The following is a 23246-nucleotide window of genomic DNA, read 5'->3' as shown; positions in this document are numbered from 1 at the left end:
TTTCATTATGCAATGCAGATTATGTGTGCCCAACAAGACAACCATTGCGGCATACAAAAATTCGACGTCTAATCTGCGCAAGCATGTTGAGGTAAGTATTGTCATTGGCATCATAATCACGGGCGCAGATAGAGGGTGGGACGGGTGGGATTCGTCCCACCCAGATTTAAATTCACCTCGTTCGGTCCCCCCCCCCCCACTTATAGGGAGGAAAAAACGTCTATGCTGTCTTTCTTTGCATAAGGCAAACCTCACGGAAAATTCAAAAGACTAATTACCATTCGGTTTATTGAGGTGCACAGCAGTGTATACATAGTTGCAACAACTCACATAAAACAAAACAAAGACTGATATTCGGTTGGTTGAGCTGCGCAGACTGCACAGGTTGCGAGCTCGAGCTTGGTTGCTATGGTTACCCACAACAAGTTTGACAGGCATATCGGGGTTGGGGTTGGTTTGCTGGCAGCTTTGTCCCCCCAGTTTTTTGTCCCCCCCAGTTCAAAAAACGTATCTGCGCCCCTGATCATAATGTTTCCTTTCCATAGTAAAACCGACAATAGGCTGGTTATATTCCAAAAATAGTGGATGGCATTGCTAATGTTGAAGTAGCAACCTGTTGGTACTGTAACATAACGGTAACTAGTCTGTTATTTGGTTGGCTAATCATGCAAGCAAGTTAGCTCGCCAACCTGACGTGATCAGTCCTCCTACCATTCTACATCCAACAGGCCGGAATGGAATACTAAGCAAAACAAATAATGTTTGAATTTAATTGTTCAATAACACACAGTGCACACAGGCAAGCTACGAGATTTCGGTGCAACATTTCACTTTCATATTTCGTGTACAATGCTTTGTGTGTGGTCAGGGCGATGTAAACGACATGACTGTGTGTATTGACCTTTTTTGTTTGTCTCAGTTTTAATGCAGCATTATCCTAAGCATTCAATTTGATACACTTCCTTTAAATAAAACATCTGGGTTGAGATGTACATATATCCTTGTTTCCTCTTCTTTTTCATTTTTGCACAACACAATGGAGGCAGAAAACACCCATTGTTAAAAGTAACATTTTACTTTTACTCAAAGTACATTTTAAATGATCTACTTTTTACTTTTACTTGAGTAGATTTTTTGTCTGGTAACTTTACTTGTACTTAAGTAAAATTTCATCAGAGTAACAGTACTTGTACTTGAGTATAATATTTTAGTACTCTTTCCACCTCTGCTAATATGATATATGATAACAAATATTGACTACTGATTTTTAACTTTGCAGGGGGGTTTTTATTAGAAAAGTATCAACAGTTTTAGTTTTTCATGTTATTCTTTTCCTCTTTAACTCATGTAGTTTGGATCTACAGCAACACTGAACATGTTAAATCATTTACATATCCAAACATTTCAGGCTCAGCATGCCACCTGTCAGCCATAATATTACTATCTTATTGGCATCTTCAAAGAACATTTTATATAGATAAGAAATAATCATTAACTCAAATTCAAATGACTGAAATAGAGGAGGTTTCCATCACAATATAAGCATCACCACTTCCCTCAGTGTGTTATAGAAAGCAAGAAGAGACTCCTGATTAGATGTAAGTATATGGTTTTGGGGTGTGCATTGTATTCATTAGTTTTGCTTCAATTTCTTAATTTCTTGTAGTGTATGAAAATCCAGAACCATGGCTCGTCACACTGAAGTGGTGTTACTTCTTATTGTTGCCACAGCAGCGACAGGTTTGGGTAAGAGTCTCTATTAATCAGAATATTACAGTATACCTCAAAATAACACAGCCACAGGAGCATTTATACAGTTGTGGTCAGAAGTTTACATACAGTGACATGAATATCATCTTGGATATGAATGTCATGGCAATATTTGGGCTTTCAGTAATTTCTTTGAATTGTTCTTTTTCTGTGGCAGAATAATTATACAGCATACATCTTTAAAAAAATAGAATTCGGTGCACAATTTTCTTTGGGTTTTCTGAAATTAACACAGTGTCAAAAGTATACAAGGTCAAAAAATACATAAAAGTCTATTATAGCATACCTAATATTTGGGTAAAATGTCTCTTCGCAAGATTCACTTTGACCAAACATTTTTTGTTTAACATGAACAATCTTCTGGCAGAATTCTGGTTGGATATTTCATGACTCTTCATGATAGAATTGGTTGAGTTCAATTAATTTTTTTTTTCTTGGCATGGACTCGACTTGTAAGCACGGTCCATATATTTTCAATAGGGTTGAAGTCAGGACTTGTTTTAAGCTTAATGTTAGCCTGCTTTATCCTCCACAACCAGCTCTGATGCATGTTTGGGTTCATTGTCCTGCTGTAACTCCCAGTCATGTTCAAGTTTCCAATGGTTTGAGGTCATGCGGAAGAATTCTGAGGTAGTACTCCTTCATTATTCCATCCACTTTGTGCAATGAACCAGTTCTCCTGGCAGTAAAACAGCCCCAGAGCATGATGATCCTACCACCACCACCACAAGCTGGTACAGTGTTCCTCTGTACATCTTGGTCATTGTGACCAAACAACTCAATCTTTGTCTCATCTGACCATACAGCTTTCCTCCAGAAGGCTTTTTCTTTTTCCATGTGGTCAGTTGCAAACTTTAGTTAAGCTTGAAGGTGTCAATTTTGGAGCAGGGGGTTATTTCTTGGACAGCAGCCTCTTAGTCCATGGTAATATAAAACTCACTAAACTGTAGACAGTGATCCATCAGCTTCCAGTTCATGGCAGGGCTGTGCCATGGTGGTTCCCAGGTTGTTCCTGACCATCCAAACCAATTTCCTTTCAGCTGAGGGTGACAGTTTGGGTTTTCTTGAAGCAAAGTGGCTTGGCAAAGTGACTACACCTCCCAGTAACTTACATAGAATAGTTTGAACTGATCTTGGAATTTGCAGTTGTTTAGAAATGGCTCCAAGAGACATTCTGGAGTTGTGTATATCTGCGATCCTCTTTCTCAGATCTGCACTGAGCTCCTTGGACTTTCCCATTTTACTATGTGTTGGTCAATCCAATGAGTGCTGTAAACAAACCCTTTTTATGATGGCACAAAGAAGCTACCAGCTGTCATCAATCATAATCACTAACAGGAAGTTAAGAGACCTTGGCAAGATAAGAGACATTTTGGAAGTTTCAGCAGCACTGAATTAATAATCTAATTTTTGATCCTGTATGTATAATTTTGACCCTGTGTTGATTTCAGAAAACCCAAAATAATTGAAAACATTTGCACCAAATTCATGTTTTTTTTCTATTAAAGAAATATGTTGTACAATCATTTTGCCACAGAAAATGAACAGTTCAGAGAAATCATTGAAAGCCATGACATTCATATCCAAGATGACATTCATGTCACTGTTTGTAAACTTCTGACCACAACTGTACTTCGAAATATTCCTCCAAATGATATTATAGTTGTAGTTGTATACAGTAGCTGCTTGACTATTCCACTTTTGTAGTGTTTTTGCATGTTTGAAAAAAATTGAAAATAATTTATTATTATACATACTGATCTTTCCCATTTTTCTCCTTTTAAGCTACTGTGGTCCCTCTGTCAGGTAAAATTAAATTTATGTTAAAATTAAACACTTGAATAGGATCAAGAGTAGCCTTATGTAGTAGCCACCACTAATAATAATTCTCTGTCTCTTTCCATTTTCTAGATGCTTATTTTGATAAGATCGTACAGGGTAAATATAAAACTTGCACATGATCTTAGTAATCCTTAATTAGTGGTATATTTACTGATTTTTTTTTAAATGTAAATTGTTATAGAACTTAAACAAACATAGCCACTGAGGTTACACGGTAGTAAATTTTTTAATAAGGCATGACCACAGTTCATCTACTGATGCCACAGGTTAATATATTGAGGTCAACGTGTTGTTGTATGAGCCAAAGTCATGGCCACTAACTGCAGAGCATAAGCTCATAGATATTATTCTATCCACATTCACTGGATATGACCAATCGCGCACTCTGATTGGCTACTCTGCTACTAGGCCATCAGCTCATATACCGTGAGTAGAGAAAAACAAAAATGGTGAAGCATGTTGCTGAACCAGCCAAGGAAGAAATAAAAACTCTACTCGAAAACAAACAAACACACACACACATGCAAAAAAGCAACAAAATATGGAATGAAAGTATTTGATGGTAAGAGTGTAGCTTTTTTATTTTTCAAGAATTATTATAGCATTTTTTACAAATTTCTCCTTTCACCCTTTTGTTTACATTCTAAGCAGAAATTATTTTCTCAGACGTTTTGTATAAAGTTTTTATTTATTGAATTTGCAAAAAAATAAAAATGCTCTGTTTCTCAAAATCCAGTGAATGTGGATAGAATAAAACAGTTATTCCACTCAATCTCATTGTACATGGGTTATAGACAACTCGGTGCTACGCGCCTCATTGGCTATCAGCTCATGTATGACTCGATTTCATGGAATAACTGTTAAATATGTTCTGAGAACATTGTGGTATTTCACAAGTGACCTCCAGTTAATCATTTATAATTCATAAATATTATTAATTATTAGCAAAAATGGAAGAATAGATGTAGACAATTTCTGGATGTGGGTGGAGCACAGAAGTACGGCAGGCGGTTGTTTGCTTCAGAGTTATTTTTTATTTCTGCTTTTCAGCACAAACACTCATACACACAGACTATTATCAAGTTCTCAGCGCTGATCTCCCCTCCTCTCTCTCCATTTAGAGGGCACCGTCACTGTAAAAGACACACAAACACAGGTTAATTGACAACAGATGTAGCGATATGACCACTCACCTTCCCTGACTCCATCCTCCACTCACAGACTGACACTCAGCCATACCCCCGTTGCCACATACCCCCACCGCCCAACTCAGGCCGGGTAGCCATCTGGCCTGCAGCGGACTCCCCCCCCCCCCCCCCCTTGACGGGACAGGAAGTCCGCCACCACCATCTGCACCCCCGGCCTGTGGACCACCTCGAATTTGAATGGCTGGAGGGCAAGATACCAATAGGTGATCTGTGCATCGGCATCCTTCATGCAGTGGAGCCACTGGATGGGCATGCGGTCTGAACAGAGGGTGAAAGGGCATCCCAGTAGGTAGTACCGGAGGGTGAGGACCGCCCACTTGATGGCTAGGCACTCTTTCTCTATCGTGCTGTATCTGCCTTCCCGCATTGACAGCTTCCGGCTAATGTACAGCACAGGACAGTCCTCCCCCTCCACCTTCTGGGACAGAACAGCCCCCAGCCCTCTGTCTGATCCATCTGTCTGTAAAATAAAGGGGAGAGAAAAGTTAGGGGAGTGTAACAGTGGCCCCCCACACAGTGCAGCCTTTACCCTAGAGAAAGCCTGTTGGCATTGCTCCGTCCACTGGACCGGATCTGGTGCTCCTTTTTAGTGAGATCAGTCAGCGGGCTGGTGACGTCCGAATAATTAGGTATGAACCTACGATAGTAGCCAGCCAGCCCCAGGAACTGTATCACCCCCTTTTTGGTCTTGGACCTTGGGCAGGCTGCGATTGCTGCCATCTTATTAATTTGGGGACGCACCTGCCCATGGCCTAAGTGGAAACCCAGATACCGAACTTCCACTTGCCCAATTGCACACTTCTTTGGGTTAGCTGTGAGACCCGCACGCCTCAGCGACTTTAGGATGGCCCTAAGGTGTTCGAGGTGCCGCAGCCAGTCATTGCTATAGATGATAATATCATCAAGATACACAGCTGCGTAGGTGGTGTGGGGCCACAGAACCCTCTCCATGAGCTGCTGGAATGTTGCGGGAACCCCAGATAACCCAAAAGGAAGTGTGACGAACTGGTGTAAGCCAAATGGTGTGGAAAAGGCCATTTTCTCTCGGGACAGAGGAGTCAAGGGGATCTGCCAATACCCCTTCATTAAATCCAGTGTCGAATAAAAGCAAGCAGTGCCTAATCGATCAAGCAATTTGTCAATGTGAGGCATTGGGTACGCGTCAAATTTAGACACTGTGTTGACATTTCTATAGTCCACACAGAACCAGACCGACCCATCGGTCTTGGGGACCAGGACCACTGGGGTGCTTCAGTCACTGTGGGACTCCTCGATGATGCCCATTTCGAGCATGGCCTCGAGTTCATCCCAGACCACCTTTTTTTGTGTTCAGGCAGGCAGTAAGGGTGGCTGCACACTACCAACCCCAGGGGTGTCTCAATGTGGTGTTCTATGAGGTGGGTGTGACCGGGCAGGGGCGAAAACACGTCGGAAAATTCTTTCTGCAACTGGGCTACCTCCGTGAGTTGGGCTGGGGAGAGGTGGTCTCCACAAGGGACCGGAGTGGTTGGCGATGTCAATTTTCTTTGAACCTCCGACCCCAGCTCTGTCTTCTCTGGGATTACCAACACCAACGCCACAGGGACCTCCTCATTCCAACGTTTTAATAGATTGAGGTGGTAAATTTGCAATACCCTACCCCTGTCCATTTGCCTCACCTCATAGTCGACGTCCCCGACTCGCTGTGTGACCTCGAAGGGCCCTTGCCACTTGGCGATCAATTTGGAGCTAGACGTGGGCAATAATACAAGTACTTTGTCTCCCGGTGTGAACTATCTAAGGAGCGTGCTCCTCTCATAGTCAGCTTTGACGTTCTTGCGCCTGCTGCAAATTCTCCTGGGTTAAGTATGTAAGTGTGTGGAGTTTGGCATGCAGGTTGAGAACGTATTGAATTTTGTTCTTACTAGATGAAGGTCCCTCCTCCCAATTTTCATGGAGCACATCCAAAATGCCATGCGGCTTATGCCCATATGATAATTCAAATGATGAAAAACCTGTGGAGGCTTGCGGGACCTCTCGTACTGCAAATAACAGGGGCTCGAGCCACTTATCCCAATTGCGTGCATCTTTGCTTACGAACTTCCAAATTATGTTTTTGAGAGTTTGATTAAAACGTGGGCGGCACGGTGGTGTAGTGGTTAGCGCTGTCGCCTCACAGCAAGAAGGTCCTGGGTTCAAGCCCTGTGGCCGGCGAGGGCCTTTCTGTGTGGAGTTGCATGTTCTCCCCTTGTCCGCGTGGGTTTCCTCCGGGTGCTCCGGTTTCCCCCACAGTCCAAAGACATGCAGGTTAGGTTAACTGGTGACTCTAAATTGACCGTAGGTGTGAATGTGAGTGTGAATGGTTGTCTGTGTCTATGTGTCAGCCCTGTGATGACCTGGCGACTTGTCCAGGGTGTACCCCGCCTTTCGCCCGTAGTCAGCTGGGATAGGCTCCAGCTTGCCTGCGACCCTGTAGAAGGATAAAGCGGCTAGAGATAATGAGATGAGATGAGATGATTAAAACGTTCCACTAAGCCATCAGTTCGTGGGTGATAGACACTGGTGCGGATAGGCTTAATCCCCAGTAACCCATACAGTTCGCACAGTGTGCATGACATAAATGCAGTGCCTTGGTCTGTCAGGATTTCTTTCAGAATCCCGACCCGGGAGATAAAGCGGAAGAGCGCTTCCACAATACTGCGTGCTGAGATATTGCAGAGAGCCACTGCTTCCGGATATTGCATTGCATAGTCCACCAGCACTAAAATAAAGCGATATCCCTGTGCTGACCGATCTAATGGCCTGACAAGATCCATCCCAATTCTTTCAAAAGGGGTCTCGATTAAAGGGGGAGGGTCCAAAGGCACTTTTGGAGTGGCCGCGGGATTTACTAATTGGCATTCGCGGCATGCTGCACACCACCGACGGACATCACCATGAATCCCTGGCCAATAGAACCAGGCCATTATTTGGGCTAGTGTTTTATCCTGCCCCAGGTGTCCGGCCACGGGATTAAAGTGAGCCGCCTGGAATATGAGTTCCCGATGGCTCTTTGGGATTAATAACTGTTATCTTTTCCCCAGTTTGAGTGTCCTGCATCACTTGGTATAACCTATCCTTAATAATAGAAAAGTAGGGGAAGGCTGGCGTCGCATTTGGCTGGAGAATTTGACCATCGATTACTCTCACTTGGTCAAATGCATGCCGCAGAGTCCCGTCTCACGACTGCTCTAATGGGAAATCCCCAAGGGAATCCCCAAGAAAGGGAGGGGGGCGGGGTGCTCCTCACTCTGCGTATCACCCTGATGCAGTGCTGATGTAAATGGCTCTGTGACAGCTTCTCCCACCAATGCTAGTCCGGGGTCTTCCCCAGATGGATTACTGCAGGACCCACTCCTTACTATATGTGTCATTAACTTCTTAAAACCCAGCCAATCAGTCCTCAAAATCAGAGAGTGGGTGAGACAAGGGTTAACCTTTACACCTGTAAGGCTGCCTTTACACTATGCTTTTCACCCCGAAATAGAATGTGGACAGACACTAAAGGGTAGTTGTGAACATCCCCGTGCACGCACAACACCTTCACCACTCGTGCTCTCCCCATTGCCTCACCTTGCACCAGGCTTTGGTGGATTGAGGCCTGATTACAGCCGGAATCCACCAAAGCCTGGTACGTATCCCCTTGGACACTTACTGGTATACGATACGCTCCGGCCCGATCAAGGGCGGTTTCTGGTGCATCGGGGACCCAGACCACCGCACCCACCTCCATTGCGGAGCACTGATGTTGGAGATGTCCCAGCTCCCTGCAGCACCAGCACACCAGCCCAGGCTCTCCCTCTGCACAGGTGTTACGGACATCACTCACCTGGGGGGGAGAAGACATAGACAAGGAAGGGGAAAACGGGAGGACACCACGGGTGCGCCAGGCCGGCTGGGGGGGAGCTGGCCCCCGCCTCTGCAGTGGGGGAACGGGACAAAGACGGGAAGCAGAGGGAGAGAGGAAGAGAGGGGAAAGAGAAGAGGAAACATGTCTTCCTGCCATCGGAACTGCCGCCATGTGGTCCTCTGCCAGCTCGATAGCTTGATCCAGCGACGCCGGGCGATGACACTGGACCCACTCTGCCATTCCTTCCGGAAGTCGCATGATGAATTGTTCCAGTGTCACCAGGTCGATAACTCCCTTGGAGTCGTCTGTCCTCAGCCACCGCCGGCAGGCATCCTGGAGTTGTTGCCCAAACGCGAATGGCCGGCCGACCTCCTCCAAGCGCAGTGAGCAGAAGCACTGCCATTGTTGCTCTGGGGAGCAGCCAACACGCTGGAGGATGGCTCTTCGGAGGTCCACGTACACGAGCCGGCTGTCGGCGGGGAGCTGCAGCACGGCAAGCTGCACCTCGCCCATCAGCAGGGGGAGGAGGCGCACTGCACGCTGTTTGACTGGCCAACCCCACGCCTCCACTGCTTGCTCAAAGAGCGTGAGTAAGGCTTCTGGATCATCGTGCGGACCCATCTTTGTTAGGTTGAGGTGGGGAGGGTCTGCTCCGGTGGCGGTCGTGGACCTCGCCAATGCGAGCAGGTGCCAGAACACCTGGTGGTCTTCTTGTTGGGCCAGCACCAAGGCTTAGAACCGTTGTTCTTGCTCCTTTTGGAGGGCGATCAGCGCTTGATGCTGGTTCTGCTGGGCTGTGGCGAGGGCGTGGATAAGGTCTTTGAACGGCAAGGACTCCATGGGGCTGTTCCCTTCTGCACTCCCAGGTTTCAGCACCACTGTAGACAATTTCCGGATGTGGGTGGAGCACAGAAGTATGGCAGGTGGTTGTTTGCTTCTGAGTAATTTTTTATTTCTGCTTTTCAGCACAAACACTCACACAGACAGACTATTATCAAGTTCTCAGTGCCGATCTCCCCTCCTCTCTCTCCATTTATAGGGCGGCATCACTGTAAGAGACACACAAACACACATTAATTGACAACAGGTATAGCAATACAACCACTCACCTTCCCTGACTCCGCCCTCCATTCACAGAGTGATGCTCGGCCATGCCCCCGCTGCCACAATAGACATTAAGTTGATGTGGGCTAAAGTTATATCCATGTCATAATGTGTCATTCAAAGAGTAAAGTTTATTGTTATCAGTCATTTTCATGATATAATTTTGTTAAAATGTCAAAATTTAATTGAATCAATTCTTCTGTCTTAGTCAATTTTAAAATTCTGTAGTTGTACTGAGTGAAGTATTTCGTAGCTAATAAAGTATATAGATCTCTAGAAGCTTAACTTGTGGCCTTATATTCATTTCTGGTTTTCATTATAAAAATTTACCACCATGTCACCTCAGCAGCGCCATGTTAATAAGCTACTGTCTAAAGATTGTTTGTTTGTTTTTTACTTTTATCTTCCCAACTGGCCAGAAGCCGAACACCGTCGAGTAAATGGCAGATGTTCCCAATGCTGTCAGTTTGGTTGGGTGCAATATAATAGACACTGCTTCATATATAAGGCCACCCAGATGACCTGGGCTTTTGCTGAGGTTCAGTCCAATTTATTTCATCTTTATTCACATTTGTTGTCTTTATTAAAGTGTGTACTCTAATTATATGCTTACCAATAAGCACAGTAGTCATGCAATGGATATTAACTATATAGATGTAATATGCAGTTAGCAATCAGTAACAGCACAGGACAGTAAGATTCAAATCTTTTATTGTGCATAAGGTTAAATTTGTCCAGTTAACCTTAATGATTCATCTCATTGAATCAGTCAGTAAGGCAGCCTTTTTCCTCTTCAAAAAGAAAGTGATCCTAGAGATAGATGTAATTATAAATATTTAATTACACACACAGCCATGTAAAAATATTCAAGGTGTTATCAATTTTTGTTGGCACTTAGAGCTAAACCTATATTATACAGTTCTGAACAGGACTGCAAATTATGTTTATACTATGTACAACATACCCAGACCTAGGTGTCAAGGGCACTTCAGCCATTCTTGCAGGGGCGGCACGGTGGTGTAGTGGTTAGCGCTGTCGCCTCACAGCAAGAGGGTCCGGGTTCGAGCCCCGTGGCCGACGAGGGCCTTTCTGTGTGGAGTTTGCATGTTCTCCCCGTGTCCGTGTGGGTTTCCTCCGGGTGCTCCGGTTTCCCCCACAGTCCAAAGACATGCAGGTTAGGCTAACTGGTGACTCTAAATTGACCGTAGGTGTGAATGTGAGTGTGAATGGTTGTCTGTATCTATGTGTCAGCCCTGTGATGACCTGGCGACTTGTCCAGGGTGTACCCCGCCTTTCGCCCGTAGTCAGCTGGGATAGGCTCCAGCTTGCCTGCGACCCTGTAGAAGGATAAAGCGGCTAGAGATGATGAGATGAGATGAGACAACATACCCAGACCTAGGTGTCAAGGGCACTTCAGCCATTCTTGCAAGTAATTGCACCAGCAACCTTTTGATCCCAAAGCTGCTTCTCTAACCAATAAGCCACAGCTTCCTCATAGTTAAAAGTTAGTGCTCCAGGAAGCCATCAACTAGCTTCCATGAATTCTCTTGGGTGATTATAGCACGCGAGAGGGACCCAAACCCTCATCTGGTGGTGCGTACACAACTATGGGCAATTTAGAGTAGCCAATTGATGTAATCTGCATGTCCTTGGACTGTGGGAGGACACCCATGCAGGCAAGAGGAGAACATGCAAACTCCACACAGAAAGGCCCCAGTCAGCTGTTGGGCTCAAACCCAGAACCTTCAAAAAAAATCATGCAGATACAAATCAAGAGCTTCAGTTAATGTTCACTTCAAACATCCAAATGGGAAAAATTGTGATCTCAAAGCATGACCTTCACTATGGCATGAAAGTGCGTTTGTGCCAGATGGCCTGGTTTGAGTATTTCAGAAACTGCTGAGGTTTCTCCTGGGGTTTTCACACAACAGTCTCTAGAGTTTACACAGAATGGTAACTGAGTGAGTGTTCTGTGGGTGGAAACAAATGCCTTGTTGATAAGAGAGTTCAGAGGAAAATGGCCAGATTGGTTTGAGCTTTTTTGCCAGGAAGGATATAGCAACTCATAGCAACTCTTTACCACGGGCGCAGATAGAGGGGGGGGCAGGGGGGATTTGTCCCACCCAGATTTAAATTCACCTCGTTTGGTCCCCCCCACTTATAGGGAGGAAAAAACGTCTATGCTGTCTTTCTTTGCATAAGGCAAACCTCACGGAAAAATCAAAAGGCTAATTGCCATTCGGTTTATTGAGGTGCACAGCAGTACATACATAGTTGCAACTGCGCAGACTGCACAGGTTGCGAGCTCGAGCTTGGTTGCTATGGTTACCTACAACAAGTTTGACAGGCATATCGGGGACAGCTCCTAGTTCAGGACCCCAACACGGCATGATGAAGGGTGCCAAAAGGCAGAAAACGATTGCATCGTTTTTTCCAAAAAAAAAAAAAAAACGACTGTAAGTAAACTGTGCCTTACTTTATCATATCACCTTGCAATTTTTTGATAGTCTTTTCAAAGTAATGTCGTGGTGAAAGTAAAATCGTACGGAGTAGAGATGCCTTTCTGGTAGCCTCCTTCTTTCGGTGGTAGCCTGTAGATACAGTGCTCAGAAGGCAGTTTTAATGTTTAATCTGGCGTTCCCTGCCATAATTTCAGCGAGCATATTGTTTCATAAGGAAACTTTAATTGCGAAGAGTTGTTGACTGACTGCCGCTCACGCAACACACAGGCATAGTTAGAAAGTCAGGATGCACTGGTTTACACTTTACACACACACGTAGCCCAGCCTCTCACTATGTTTAACAGTTGGAACTTAGCGGTTTTAAAACTAGTTTTGTAGTTTTGCAATTTCTGTGCGTGATGATAATGTGTAAACTTTGGATTTCCATAGGCTATGTTAAAATGTTATCATTGTCCTGGCCTGCAGGTAGTTCCTGGTAATGGCAGTGAGGGAGGTGAAATAACATGTATACACACTACCGTTCAAAAGTTTGGGGTCACCCAGACAATTTTGTGTTTTCCATGAAAAGTCACACTTTTATTTACCACCATAAGTTGTAAAATGAATAGAAAATATAGTCAAGACATTTTTCTGGCCATTTTGAGCATTTAATCGACCCCACAAATGTGATGCTCCAGAAACTCAATCTGCTCAAAGGAAGGTCAGTTTTATAGCTTCTCTAAAGAGCTAAACTGTTTTCAGCTGTGCTAACATGATTGTACAAGGGTTTTCTAATCATCCATTAGCCTCCTGAGGCAATGAGCAAACACATTGTACCATTGGAACACTGGAGTGATAGTTGCTGGAAATGGGCCTCTATACACCTATGGAGATATTGCACCAAAAACCAGACATTTGCAGCTAGAATAGTCATTTACCACATTAGCAATGTATAGAGTGTATTTCTGATTAGTTTAAAGTGATCTTCATTGAAAAGAACAGTGCTTTTCTTTCAAAAATAAGGACATTTCAAAGTGACCCCAAACTTTTGAACGGTAGTATAAAAAAAAAAAATCTCCTTCTCACCCCCGGCGGGGGGGTGGTATCCATGTCATCCTCAAGCTTGGGTCCTCTACCAGAGGCCTGGGAGTTTGAGGGTTCTGCGCAGTATCTTCGATGTTCCTAGGACTGCGCTCTTCTGGACTGAGGCTTCAGATGTTGTTCCTGGGATTTGCTGGAGCCACTCTCCCAGTTTGGGGGTTACTGCCCCAAGTGCCCCCACTACCACGGGGACCACGCAACCCTTGACCTTCCACATCCGTTCCAGCTGCTCTTTCAACCCTTGATACTTCTCAAGTTTCTCATGTTCCTTCTTCCTGATGTTGGCGTCAGCTGGGATCACCACATCTATCACCACCACCCTCTTCTGCTCTTTGTCCACCACCACTATGTCCGGTTGGTTAGCCAGGATCTGTTTGTCAGTCTGGAAGCTGAAGTCCCACAGAATCTTGGCCCTGTTGTTCTCAGCCACCTTCTGTGGTATGGCCCATTGGGACTTGGGTATTTCTATTCCATACTGGTTGCAGATGTTCCTGTATACTATCCCAGCCACTTGGTTGTGCCTCTCCATGTACGCTGATCCAGCTAGCATCTTACACCCTGCTACTATGTGCTGGACTGTTTCAGGGGCTTCTTTGCACAGTCTGCATCTTGGGTCTGATCTACTCTGGTAGATCCTGGCCTCTATGGCTCTTGTGCTTATGGCCTGTTCTTGTGCTGCCATGATTAGTGCCTCTGTGCTGTCTGTCAGTCCTGCATTATCCAGCCACTGGTAGGATTTCTTGATATCAGCCACTTCCTCTATCTGACGGTGGTACATGCCATGTAGGGGTTTGTCTCTCCAGGTTGTCTGTTCCTCCTCCTCCTCTGCACTCTCTTCAGGATTCTGCTGCCTGAGACATTCACTTAGCAGTTCATCCTTTGGGGCCATCTTTCTGATGTATTCTCGGATTTTCGATGTTTCATCCTGGACCGTGGTCTTGACGCTCACTAGCCCTCGGCCTCCCTCTTTCCGCTTAGTGTATAGTCTCAGGGTGCTGGACTTGGGGTGGAACCCTCCATGCATGGTGAGGAGCTTTCTAGTCTTGATATCTGTGGCTTCTATCTCCTCCTTTGGCCAGTTTATGATACCAGCGGGGTATCTGATGACTGGTAGTGCGTACATGTTGATGGCTTGGACCTTGTTTTTACCATTCAGCTGACTTTTCAGGACCTGCCTTACTCTCTGGAGGTATTTGGCTGTGGTTGACTTCCTTGTGGCCTCTTCATGGTTTCCATTAGCCTGTGGGATGCCAAGGTACTTGTAGCTGTCTTGGATATCACCTATGTTGCCCTCTGGTAGGTCAATCCCTTCAGTCCGGATCATCTTGCCTCTCTTTGAGACCATCCGGCCACACTTGTCCAATCCGAATGACATCCCTATGTCATCGCTGTAGATCCGGGTGGTGTGGATCAGCGAATCTATTTCTCGTTCGTTCCTGGCATACAGCTTGATGTCATCCATGTAGAGCAGGTGGCTGATTGTTGCCCCACTACGGAATCGGTACCCGTAGCCGCTCTTCGTGATGATCTGACTGAGGGGGTTCAGGCCTATGCAGAACAGCAGTGGTGATAGCGCATCTCCTTGGTATATGCCGCACTTGATGTTGACTTGGGCAATGGGTTTTGAGTTGGCCTCTAGGGTTGTCTTCCACATTTCCATTGAGTTCTGTATGAAGGTCCTTAGGTTCCTGTTGATCTTATACAGTTCCAGACATTCCAGTATCCATGTGTGTGGCATTGAGTCGTAGGCTTTCTTGTAGTCAATCCAGGCAGTGCACAGGTTGGTCTGTCTCTTCTTACAGTCTCGGGCGACTGTTCTATCGGCCAGTAGCTGGTGCTTGGCTCCTCTGGTGTTACTGCCAATTCCTTTCTGTGCCTCGCTCATGTATTGAGCCACATGCTTACTCATTTTTGCCGCAATGATGCCTGACAGGGCCTTCCATGTTGTGCAGAGACAGGTAATTGGCCGGTAGTTGGATGGGATGGGTCCCTTCTGGGGGTCCTTCATGATTAGGACTGTCCTGCCTTGGGTTAGCCATTCTGGGTGGGTTCCATCCCTCAGCAGCTGGTTCATCTGTGCTGCTAGGCGTTCATGGAGTGCAGTTAGCTTCTTCAGCCAGTACGTATGGATCATATTGGGGCCTGGTGCTGTCCAGCTCTTCATCTTTGACACTCTTTCTTGGACGTCTGCCATTGAGATGGTTACTGGTTCTTGTTCTGGGAGGTTGCTGTGGTCAGCTCTTAGGTCCACTAACCATTGGGCATCGGTGTTGTGTGATGCCTTTCTTTCCCATATGTCTTTCCAGTATTTTTCAACCTCAGCTCTTGGTGGGTCTGACCGGTTGTTGTTCCCCTGCCATTGAGAGTACACCTTGGCTGGTTCAGTGGAGAACAGCTTGTTTATTCTCCTGGCCTCGCCTTCCTTGGTGTATCTCCTCAACCGGGTGGCCAGAGCTGTTAGTCGCTGTTTGGCAGTTTCGAGTGCCTCTGGTATGGAGAGTGAGTTGTACTTCCTGGGTGCCCCTTTATTCACCATGTTCCCTTTCTGTAGTTCAGCTAGCTGGCTAACTTCTCTCCTTGCTGCCTTTATCTTGGCCTCTAATCGTCTCTTCCATGGTGGATACTGTTTGTTATGTCCCGAGCCCACCTTGTGTCCAAGCATCTCCATGATTACTGTTGCTGTACTGTGTATCAGCTTGTTGGTCTCAGTGATGGTTCTTGTGGAGATTGTCTTCAGAGCAGCATTCACATCTACTAGTAGATCTTCTGAAGGTACTTGGCAACTCAGCTTCGGTATTTGTCGGGGGCTCCAGGTTTCCAGTTGGGTCACGATCTTCCTTCTCAGGTCAGCAGCTCTTGTGTTGAGGCTGTTAGCTGTTGGGGCTTGGTACCCAATCTCTGGTTGTGGGGATGATGACATCTCCCCGCTGACCTGTCTTCCTGGCTCCCCCTTGCCGTAGCATCGTTGTTGTATTTCATTAATCTCTAGTTGTGATAGCAGATTTCGATTATGGATGTTGGAACACTGGGCTAATAGCTGTTTCTTTGTTAGCCTTGATTGTGGGTTTCGAAGTATCCAATGGTCCCACATTCTCTGCATGTATCCCCTCTCTCTGGGATTGCTTGTATAGTAGCATTCCAGCAAATCCGTATTTTCTGTCCTCGTCCATCGATGTCTTGTTCCAGTAGCCCATTTCTCATCAGTTTGCCCTGGTTCCCTAGCAACTGACGCAGACCTTGTTGACCCGGGCGACGTCTGAGCCGGTATGACTCTATCAGTTATGTTTTCACTCATTCCTGAGGTAGGCTGATATATCATGAGGGGTTTTGCCTAAGGACCCTTACTGGATGATGTTTTGCCCCGACCGGGATTCGAACCCCGATCTCCTGCATCGTAGTCAGTGAGCATTACCACTGTACTATCCAGCTGATATATATATATATATATATACACACACATATATACACAAAATGGAATCATTTGCTGACAGCTCAGTCCCCCCCAGTTCAAAAATCCTATCTGCGCCCCTGCTCTTTACAATCATGGTGAGCAGAAAAGCATCTCAGCATGCAACAGCAGAAGATCACATTGGATTCCACTCCTGCTGCCAAAAACAGGGATCTTGGGATCAAGAACAAGTTCCTATTAAAGCGGCCAGTGAGTGTACATGTTGTTTATCCATCTGCTGAACAGGATATTGAAAATACCAACAAGGCAATCAAAAGTCTCGGGTGTTCGTGTGGTGACATATTGTCCTGGGCTGGTGTGACAATGGATTTAGTAAAAACCTAAATAACTCAAAAACAAGCAAGAGTTTGAATGTCAAATGATGTCAACTTGGACCTAATGTGTTCTTTAAGTGGACAGTTCTGGACTAAAAAGCTCTTTGGCTTTAAAATGATTGTAAACTTAAATAATAAGCATTATCATTAAATACTTGGATTGTGTTTGTAATATAAATCTGTACTTTTAACACTTAAAGGGTCTGCAAAGAATTAAAATTATGAACAATATGAACAGTAATGTAATTTTTGCCTCAAAATAACTGCAATAACTGCAGTTAATGACTGTGCAATGATGCCAGAGCTCTTTTTTCTTCACTAGGAACACTGTATGGACCTGGGTGGACACTTGATGTCAATACACAATGAAAATGATTACCGGCTGGCCAAGTCCCTTATCCGTACTCATGACCCCAAGCAGAATCCAACATGGATCGGCCTTTCTAGCTGTCAGGAGGTTTGCTAAGTATCAAACAAGATTTATCAGAGTCAGATCTCTCAAGTTGTTTATCAAATATTCCAGTATGTAACTGACTGTCTACTGTTCATCCTTTCAGCATGGTAAGTGGTTTTGGTCTGATGGCACCAGACTGGCTTTCACCAAGTGGAACCTAAGAGAACCAAATAATCTAAATGGAGAGTGCTGTGTGCATATGAATCACTCCAGTAAGCAGATCTGGAAATTTGTTTTGTAGCTATATTGTGTTATCTATCTCTTAAGGTTTAGTGAGTCATTTTTGATGTCATTTTTAACTCTATACCTATTTTTTTCTGTGTCTGCAGGAGAGAAGAACTGGAATGACGTTCCCTGTAACATTAAACATCCCTTTGTGTGTGCCAAGAAGCTTAAGTGAAATACTCACAGCTTCACCTCACCAACTATTATACTGTACTATTATAAGTTTTTCTTGTCACTAATGGATTTACAAAAACCTCATCACTGTGGCAACTTTCCAAAATTTGAGCAATAAAAAAAAATCTTTAAACTTTGGTGTTCATGAGCTTTATTTCATAAGTGGTTGTCATTTTAAAATACACTCTCATGAAAGAAATTCCATCTAGCCACCCGATAGGACTTTTCAATTTGTCCTTTTGAGAATCACACAAAAAATGTTTTTGTCTTCATTTGAAATTCAAAGTCAAATGCTTTTTAGAATTCTAGAGTTCTCCAAAGGAGGCTTTTTTCAAAGAACCAAGATCTTTACTACTTAAAGCTAGACTGCCTTTCAGATTTTTCAAGTGTAGGTCATAAAAAGAATTTTCCCCGAAACCCCATAATTTTTGTTTCGTGGAACAAAAGCTACTGAATTCAAATTACAGACTTCCAATTTTATTATTTTTTTTAAAAAATAGAACAATTAATGAATTTAGGGCCAATTCTCCGCTATTTTTTCCTGCTTCACCATGACCCAATACTGTGTCATATACAACCCCGATTCCAAAAAAGTTGGGACAAGTACAAATTGTAAATAAAAATGGAATGCAATAATTTACAAATCTCAAAAACTGATATTGTATTCACAATAGAACATACACAACATATCAAACGTCGAAAGTGAGACATTTTGAAATTTCATGCCAAATATTGGCTCATTTGAAATGTCATGGCAGCAACACGTCTCAAAAAAGTTGGGACAGGGGCAATAAGAGGCTGGAAAAGTTAAAGGTACAGAAAGGAACAGCTGGAGAACCAAATTGCAACTCATTAGGTCAATTGGCAATAGGTCATTAACATGACTGGGTATAAAAAGAGCATCTTGGAGTGGCAGCGGCTCTCAGAAGTAAAGATGGGAAGAGGATCACCAACCCCCCTAATTCTGCACCGACAAATAGTGGAGCAATATCAGAAAGGAGTTTGACAGTGTAAAATTGCAAAGAGTTTGAACATATCATCATCTACAGAGCATATCATCATCAAAAGATTCAGAGAATCTGGAAGAATCTCTGTGCGTAAGGGTCAAGGCCGGAAAACCATACTGGGTGCCCGTGATCTTCGGGCCCTTAGACGGCACTGCATCACATACAGGCATGCTTCTGTATTGGAAATCACAAAATGGGCTCAGGAATATTTCCAGAGAACGTTATCTGTGAACACAATTCACCGTGCCATCCGCCGTTGCCAGCTAAAACTCTATAGTTCAAAGAAGAAGCCGTATCTAAACATGATCCAGAAGCGCAGACGTCTTCTCTGGGCCAAGGCTCATTTAAAATGGACTGTGGCAAAGTGGAAAACTGTTCTGTGGTCAGACGAATCAAAATTTGAAGTTCTTTATGGAAATCAGGGACGCCGTGTCATTCAGACTAAAGAGGAGAAGGATGACCCAAGTTGTTATCAGCACTCAGTTCAGAAGCCTGCATCTCTGATGGTATGGGGTTGCATTAGTGCGTGTGGCATGGGCAGCTTACACATCTGGAAAGACACCATCAATGCTGAAAGGTATATCCAGGTTCTAGAGCAACATACTGTATGCTCCCATCCAGACTACGTCTCTTTCAGGGAAGACCTTGCATTTTCCAACATGACAATGCCAAACCACATACTGCATCAATTACAGCATCATGGCTGCATAGAAGAAGGGTCCGGGTACTGAACTGGCCAGCCTGCAGTCCAGATCTTTCACCCATAGAAAACATTTGGCGCATCATAAAACGGAAGATACGACAAAAAAGACCTAAGACAGTTGAGCAACTAGAATCCTACATTAGACAAGAATGGGTTAACATTCCTGTCCCTAAACTTGAGCAACTTGTCTCCTCAGTCCCCAGACGTTTACAGACTGTTGTAAAGAGAAAAGGGGATGTCTCACAGTGGTAAACATGGCCTTGTCCCAACTTTTTTGAGATGTGTTGTCATGAAATTTAAAATCACCTAATTTTTCTCTTTAAATGATACATTTTCTCACTTTAAACATTTGATATTTCATCTGTGTTCTATTCTGAATAAAATATGGAATTTTGAAACTTCCACATCATTGCATTCCGTTTTTATTTACAATTTGTACTTTGTCCCAACTTTTTCGGAATCGGGGTTGTATCACGTGGTGAGCTTTCCCCGTTCGCGCATGGCATTGTGGGATACAAATTTGAAACAGGAGAGAAAAATGGAGGATGTGAGTGTGCGAATAAACTGTGAAAGACCAACTACAGTAACAGAAAGTGAGAAGAAAAGACGTTATGTTATCTACAAAGGAAAGGAACCACAGGACCAAACTAATAAATATCGGCGGTCAGTGAGCACCTTGGTGTGATCAGCTGTTCATATAGTGACAGAATGATGGAACTGTCAGTGCACGGTCAAACGTAAACTTGCACATGTGCACACACACGGACTTGCTCTGTCTGCTTGACTGCACGAAGCAAGCAATTTCATGCACATTATTTGCTCGGGAATCCCCTCAAATTAAATAACTTCCCAGCCACAGAATGGCCTGATATTTTGTGAGATATTACAGAAATAAACATATATCACAATTACCAAATTTCAGAAAGAAGTCAATTTCACCGATTTTATGAAATCAAAAGGCCGTCTAGCTTTAAATAATTGTCTTACTTATGAGAGGGACTGATTTGGTTTGAGTTTGAAAGCTGCTGTGTGCACAACTTCAAAACAGAACTCTGAAACAGCACACATTTTGATTGGTCACAAATACTTGCATCACATTTTCCATTTCTATTTCAACTGCATATTCATTCAGAACATGTCTGATACAGTGTTGTAAATATTCTGTTCTAAAGATGGTGAAAATAGTAGGCATGAATCACAGTGTTTATTACTGACATTGAACTTTTGAAGACTTCCCTTACTTCACAGGCGACTGCATGTGAAAAACTGCTGAGTCAGAGGTATCTGAGTCCCTTAACCAGCGTTTGGTGGCGGTGGAAAACCCCAACGCGATTGATGTGGGGCGTGGTAACGACATCTCCTCAAAGGAAAGCCACCTGATTACGCATACTCCTCTGCGGCCTGCTGAAGCGGGCCCAGCAGGCAATAAGTCTGATTTGGGCCCAAGCTTGGCTGTGGCAGAGATGGTGGTTAAGCCAGGGGGATCTCCCCTTACTGCCTGTAAAGACCTATGACGGGACAAAGAGTGTACGAATGAGGGTGAATCCCTAGGCTTGTCCCCTGCTCCCTGGAGTGAAACAGCTCTGGGGAAGTTTGAACATACTAGCTGGAGTACTGTGGTGAGGGATGGCTGCAAACGAAAGGCAGTCCCAGAGAACTCTGATCACCGGCATGCTGTTAAATCTCATGTTGTGAAACCTCAAGTTAGGTATACACGGAAAAAAACTGCCATTACTGGGACTGCGGTGACAAACAATGTGGGACTGTCTACTGTAAAAACGAAGATGATCAGTGTGTTTGCGAAGAGATTCAATTCGCACCTTGATGCAGGTATACTCCGTCTCTTTCTACAAGGACAGATGAACTGTGAGGTGAAGTGTAGGAAAATAGAGACTTCACGCAGTAGATATAGCTCCTTTTGCATTATAGCTGAATGGGATGACTGGAAGGAAATGTATAATCCCCTGTTTTGGCCTGCTGGGTCAGTCGTCAGATGACCCAGCAGGCCAAAATGTTTGCTGAAAATGATGCAATACACATGCCACACCTCTACGTGCGCTGTAAGATGGTCCCATCGGAGACACCAGAACAATAGAAGTAGACACATGCGCATAAACCCCTTCTTCTGTAGCATCAGCCACATAAAGTTTTGATTATTAATCAGTAGTGTAAAACGAAAGACGTGGAAAGAGGAATGAATGGGGGTAGATGGAAGCCGGTACGCCAACATTCTGATATCCTCCAGAATTCTTTAATGGTCCGGAATAAATTGAATGCTACATGTTGATGGATTATTTTGTTGTTCTATGCCCTTTTTGAGGAATGTATTGTCGGACTTAAACCAACATCTGAAGAGGTGAGATCGCTCCTTTTTTTTTTTTTTCCTATTTTTGCTGGCGGGATTGTTTTTGTTTCTGGAAAGCGCACGGGCGGTGCACGGTTTGGTACTGCTTCCGCAGTGTTTGGACTAAAGACTCTGCCCTAAGGGCTATTCTCTCACTCACTCTCTCACTTTGCACCATTACACAATAAATATTCACAGTGAAAATATTTTGTAAGCGCGTTTCATGAACCAAGTTATAGGATTTGTTGACAACTCGCATCGAGTTCGTTACACTTCTACCCGGCGTGAAGCACACGTGGTTTTGACGTCATCGTAAACAAATCCGTTCTACTCATCCAGACGACTTCGCAACGGCGCCGTTGCCAGATTTTTTCACTCTGGAACCCATTCTCAAAAGATTTCGTTTTGGGGCACCCAAAACGCCGGTGCCGTGTGGACGCCAGGCCGAAACGATAAACAATTTTATCAGATTCACCTGAATCCGTTGCCGTGTGGACAGGGCCTAAATGACACTAAAGCTGCTACAGCGTGTTAAGTTTGAGGTCTGAATGTTAATCCTCATCCTTATGTTCTTTTCAGGTGAAGAGAGGCGTGGTAAGCAAAGTGGGCAGGTTTCGGCCCAACAACCTGTGTTACCGCACTCAGAGTGGGCCGGTGTTACTCCACCGCTCTTCCGTCAACAGGTCACTGAGTAACCCTGTTAACATTCTGCACTAACTCTTGACATATATTTATTACATTATATATTTTATCCAAATAGTTGTTTAAAAAAAAGACATGGAGTGCGTAATGGTGCTTTATAAAAGAAAAAATAATTTATTTTAAATGTTTAATACAGAAGTCTGTGAAAATACCTTGAGTGTGTGTGTGTGTGTGTGTGTGTGTGTTCGTTCAGGGCCGAGAGAAAGCTTCCCAGTCGCTGGCTCACGTTCTTTTCTGCAGTGAAATCGAATGGCAGCGTCTTTATCAGAGACTCTTCTGCAGTCCATCCTCTGGCCCTCCTCCTCCTCACGGACTGTAACCTGATCGAGCGTGGTAAAACTTTATATATAATACATACACTACCGTTCAAAAGTTTGGGGTCGCTTTGAAATGTCCTTATTATTGAAAGAAAAGCACTGTTCTTTTCAATGAAGATCACTTTAAACTAATCAGAAATACACTCTATACATTGCTAATTTGGTAAATGACTATTCTAGCTGCAAATGTCTGGTTTTTGGTG

The 23246-nt window shown here is 44.3% G+C and overlaps 1 protein-coding gene across 1 annotated transcript; it reads left to right on the top strand.

Moving 5' to 3' along the window:
- Positions 1 to 1685: 1685 nt before the first annotated feature.
- On the top strand, positions 1686 to 17971 carry LOC132889401 (lactose-binding lectin l-2-like). Its single transcript, XM_060925853.1, has 7 exons — positions 1686 to 1746; positions 3556 to 3576; positions 3682 to 3708; positions 10212 to 10330; positions 17440 to 17574; positions 17675 to 17783; positions 17901 to 17971. Exons 1-7 carry the CDS (start codon positions 1686 to 1688, stop codon positions 17969 to 17971), a joined length of 543 nt encoding a protein of 180 aa, XP_060781836.1.
- Positions 17972 to 23246: the final 5275 nt, after the last annotated feature.

This window comes from Neoarius graeffei, chromosome 1 (genome assembly GCF_027579695.1).
Source record: "Neoarius graeffei isolate fNeoGra1 chromosome 1, fNeoGra1.pri, whole genome shotgun sequence".
NCBI lineage: Eukaryota > Metazoa > Chordata > Actinopteri > Siluriformes > Ariidae > Neoarius > Neoarius graeffei.
This window is presented reverse-complemented; position numbering and strand designations above follow the sequence as displayed.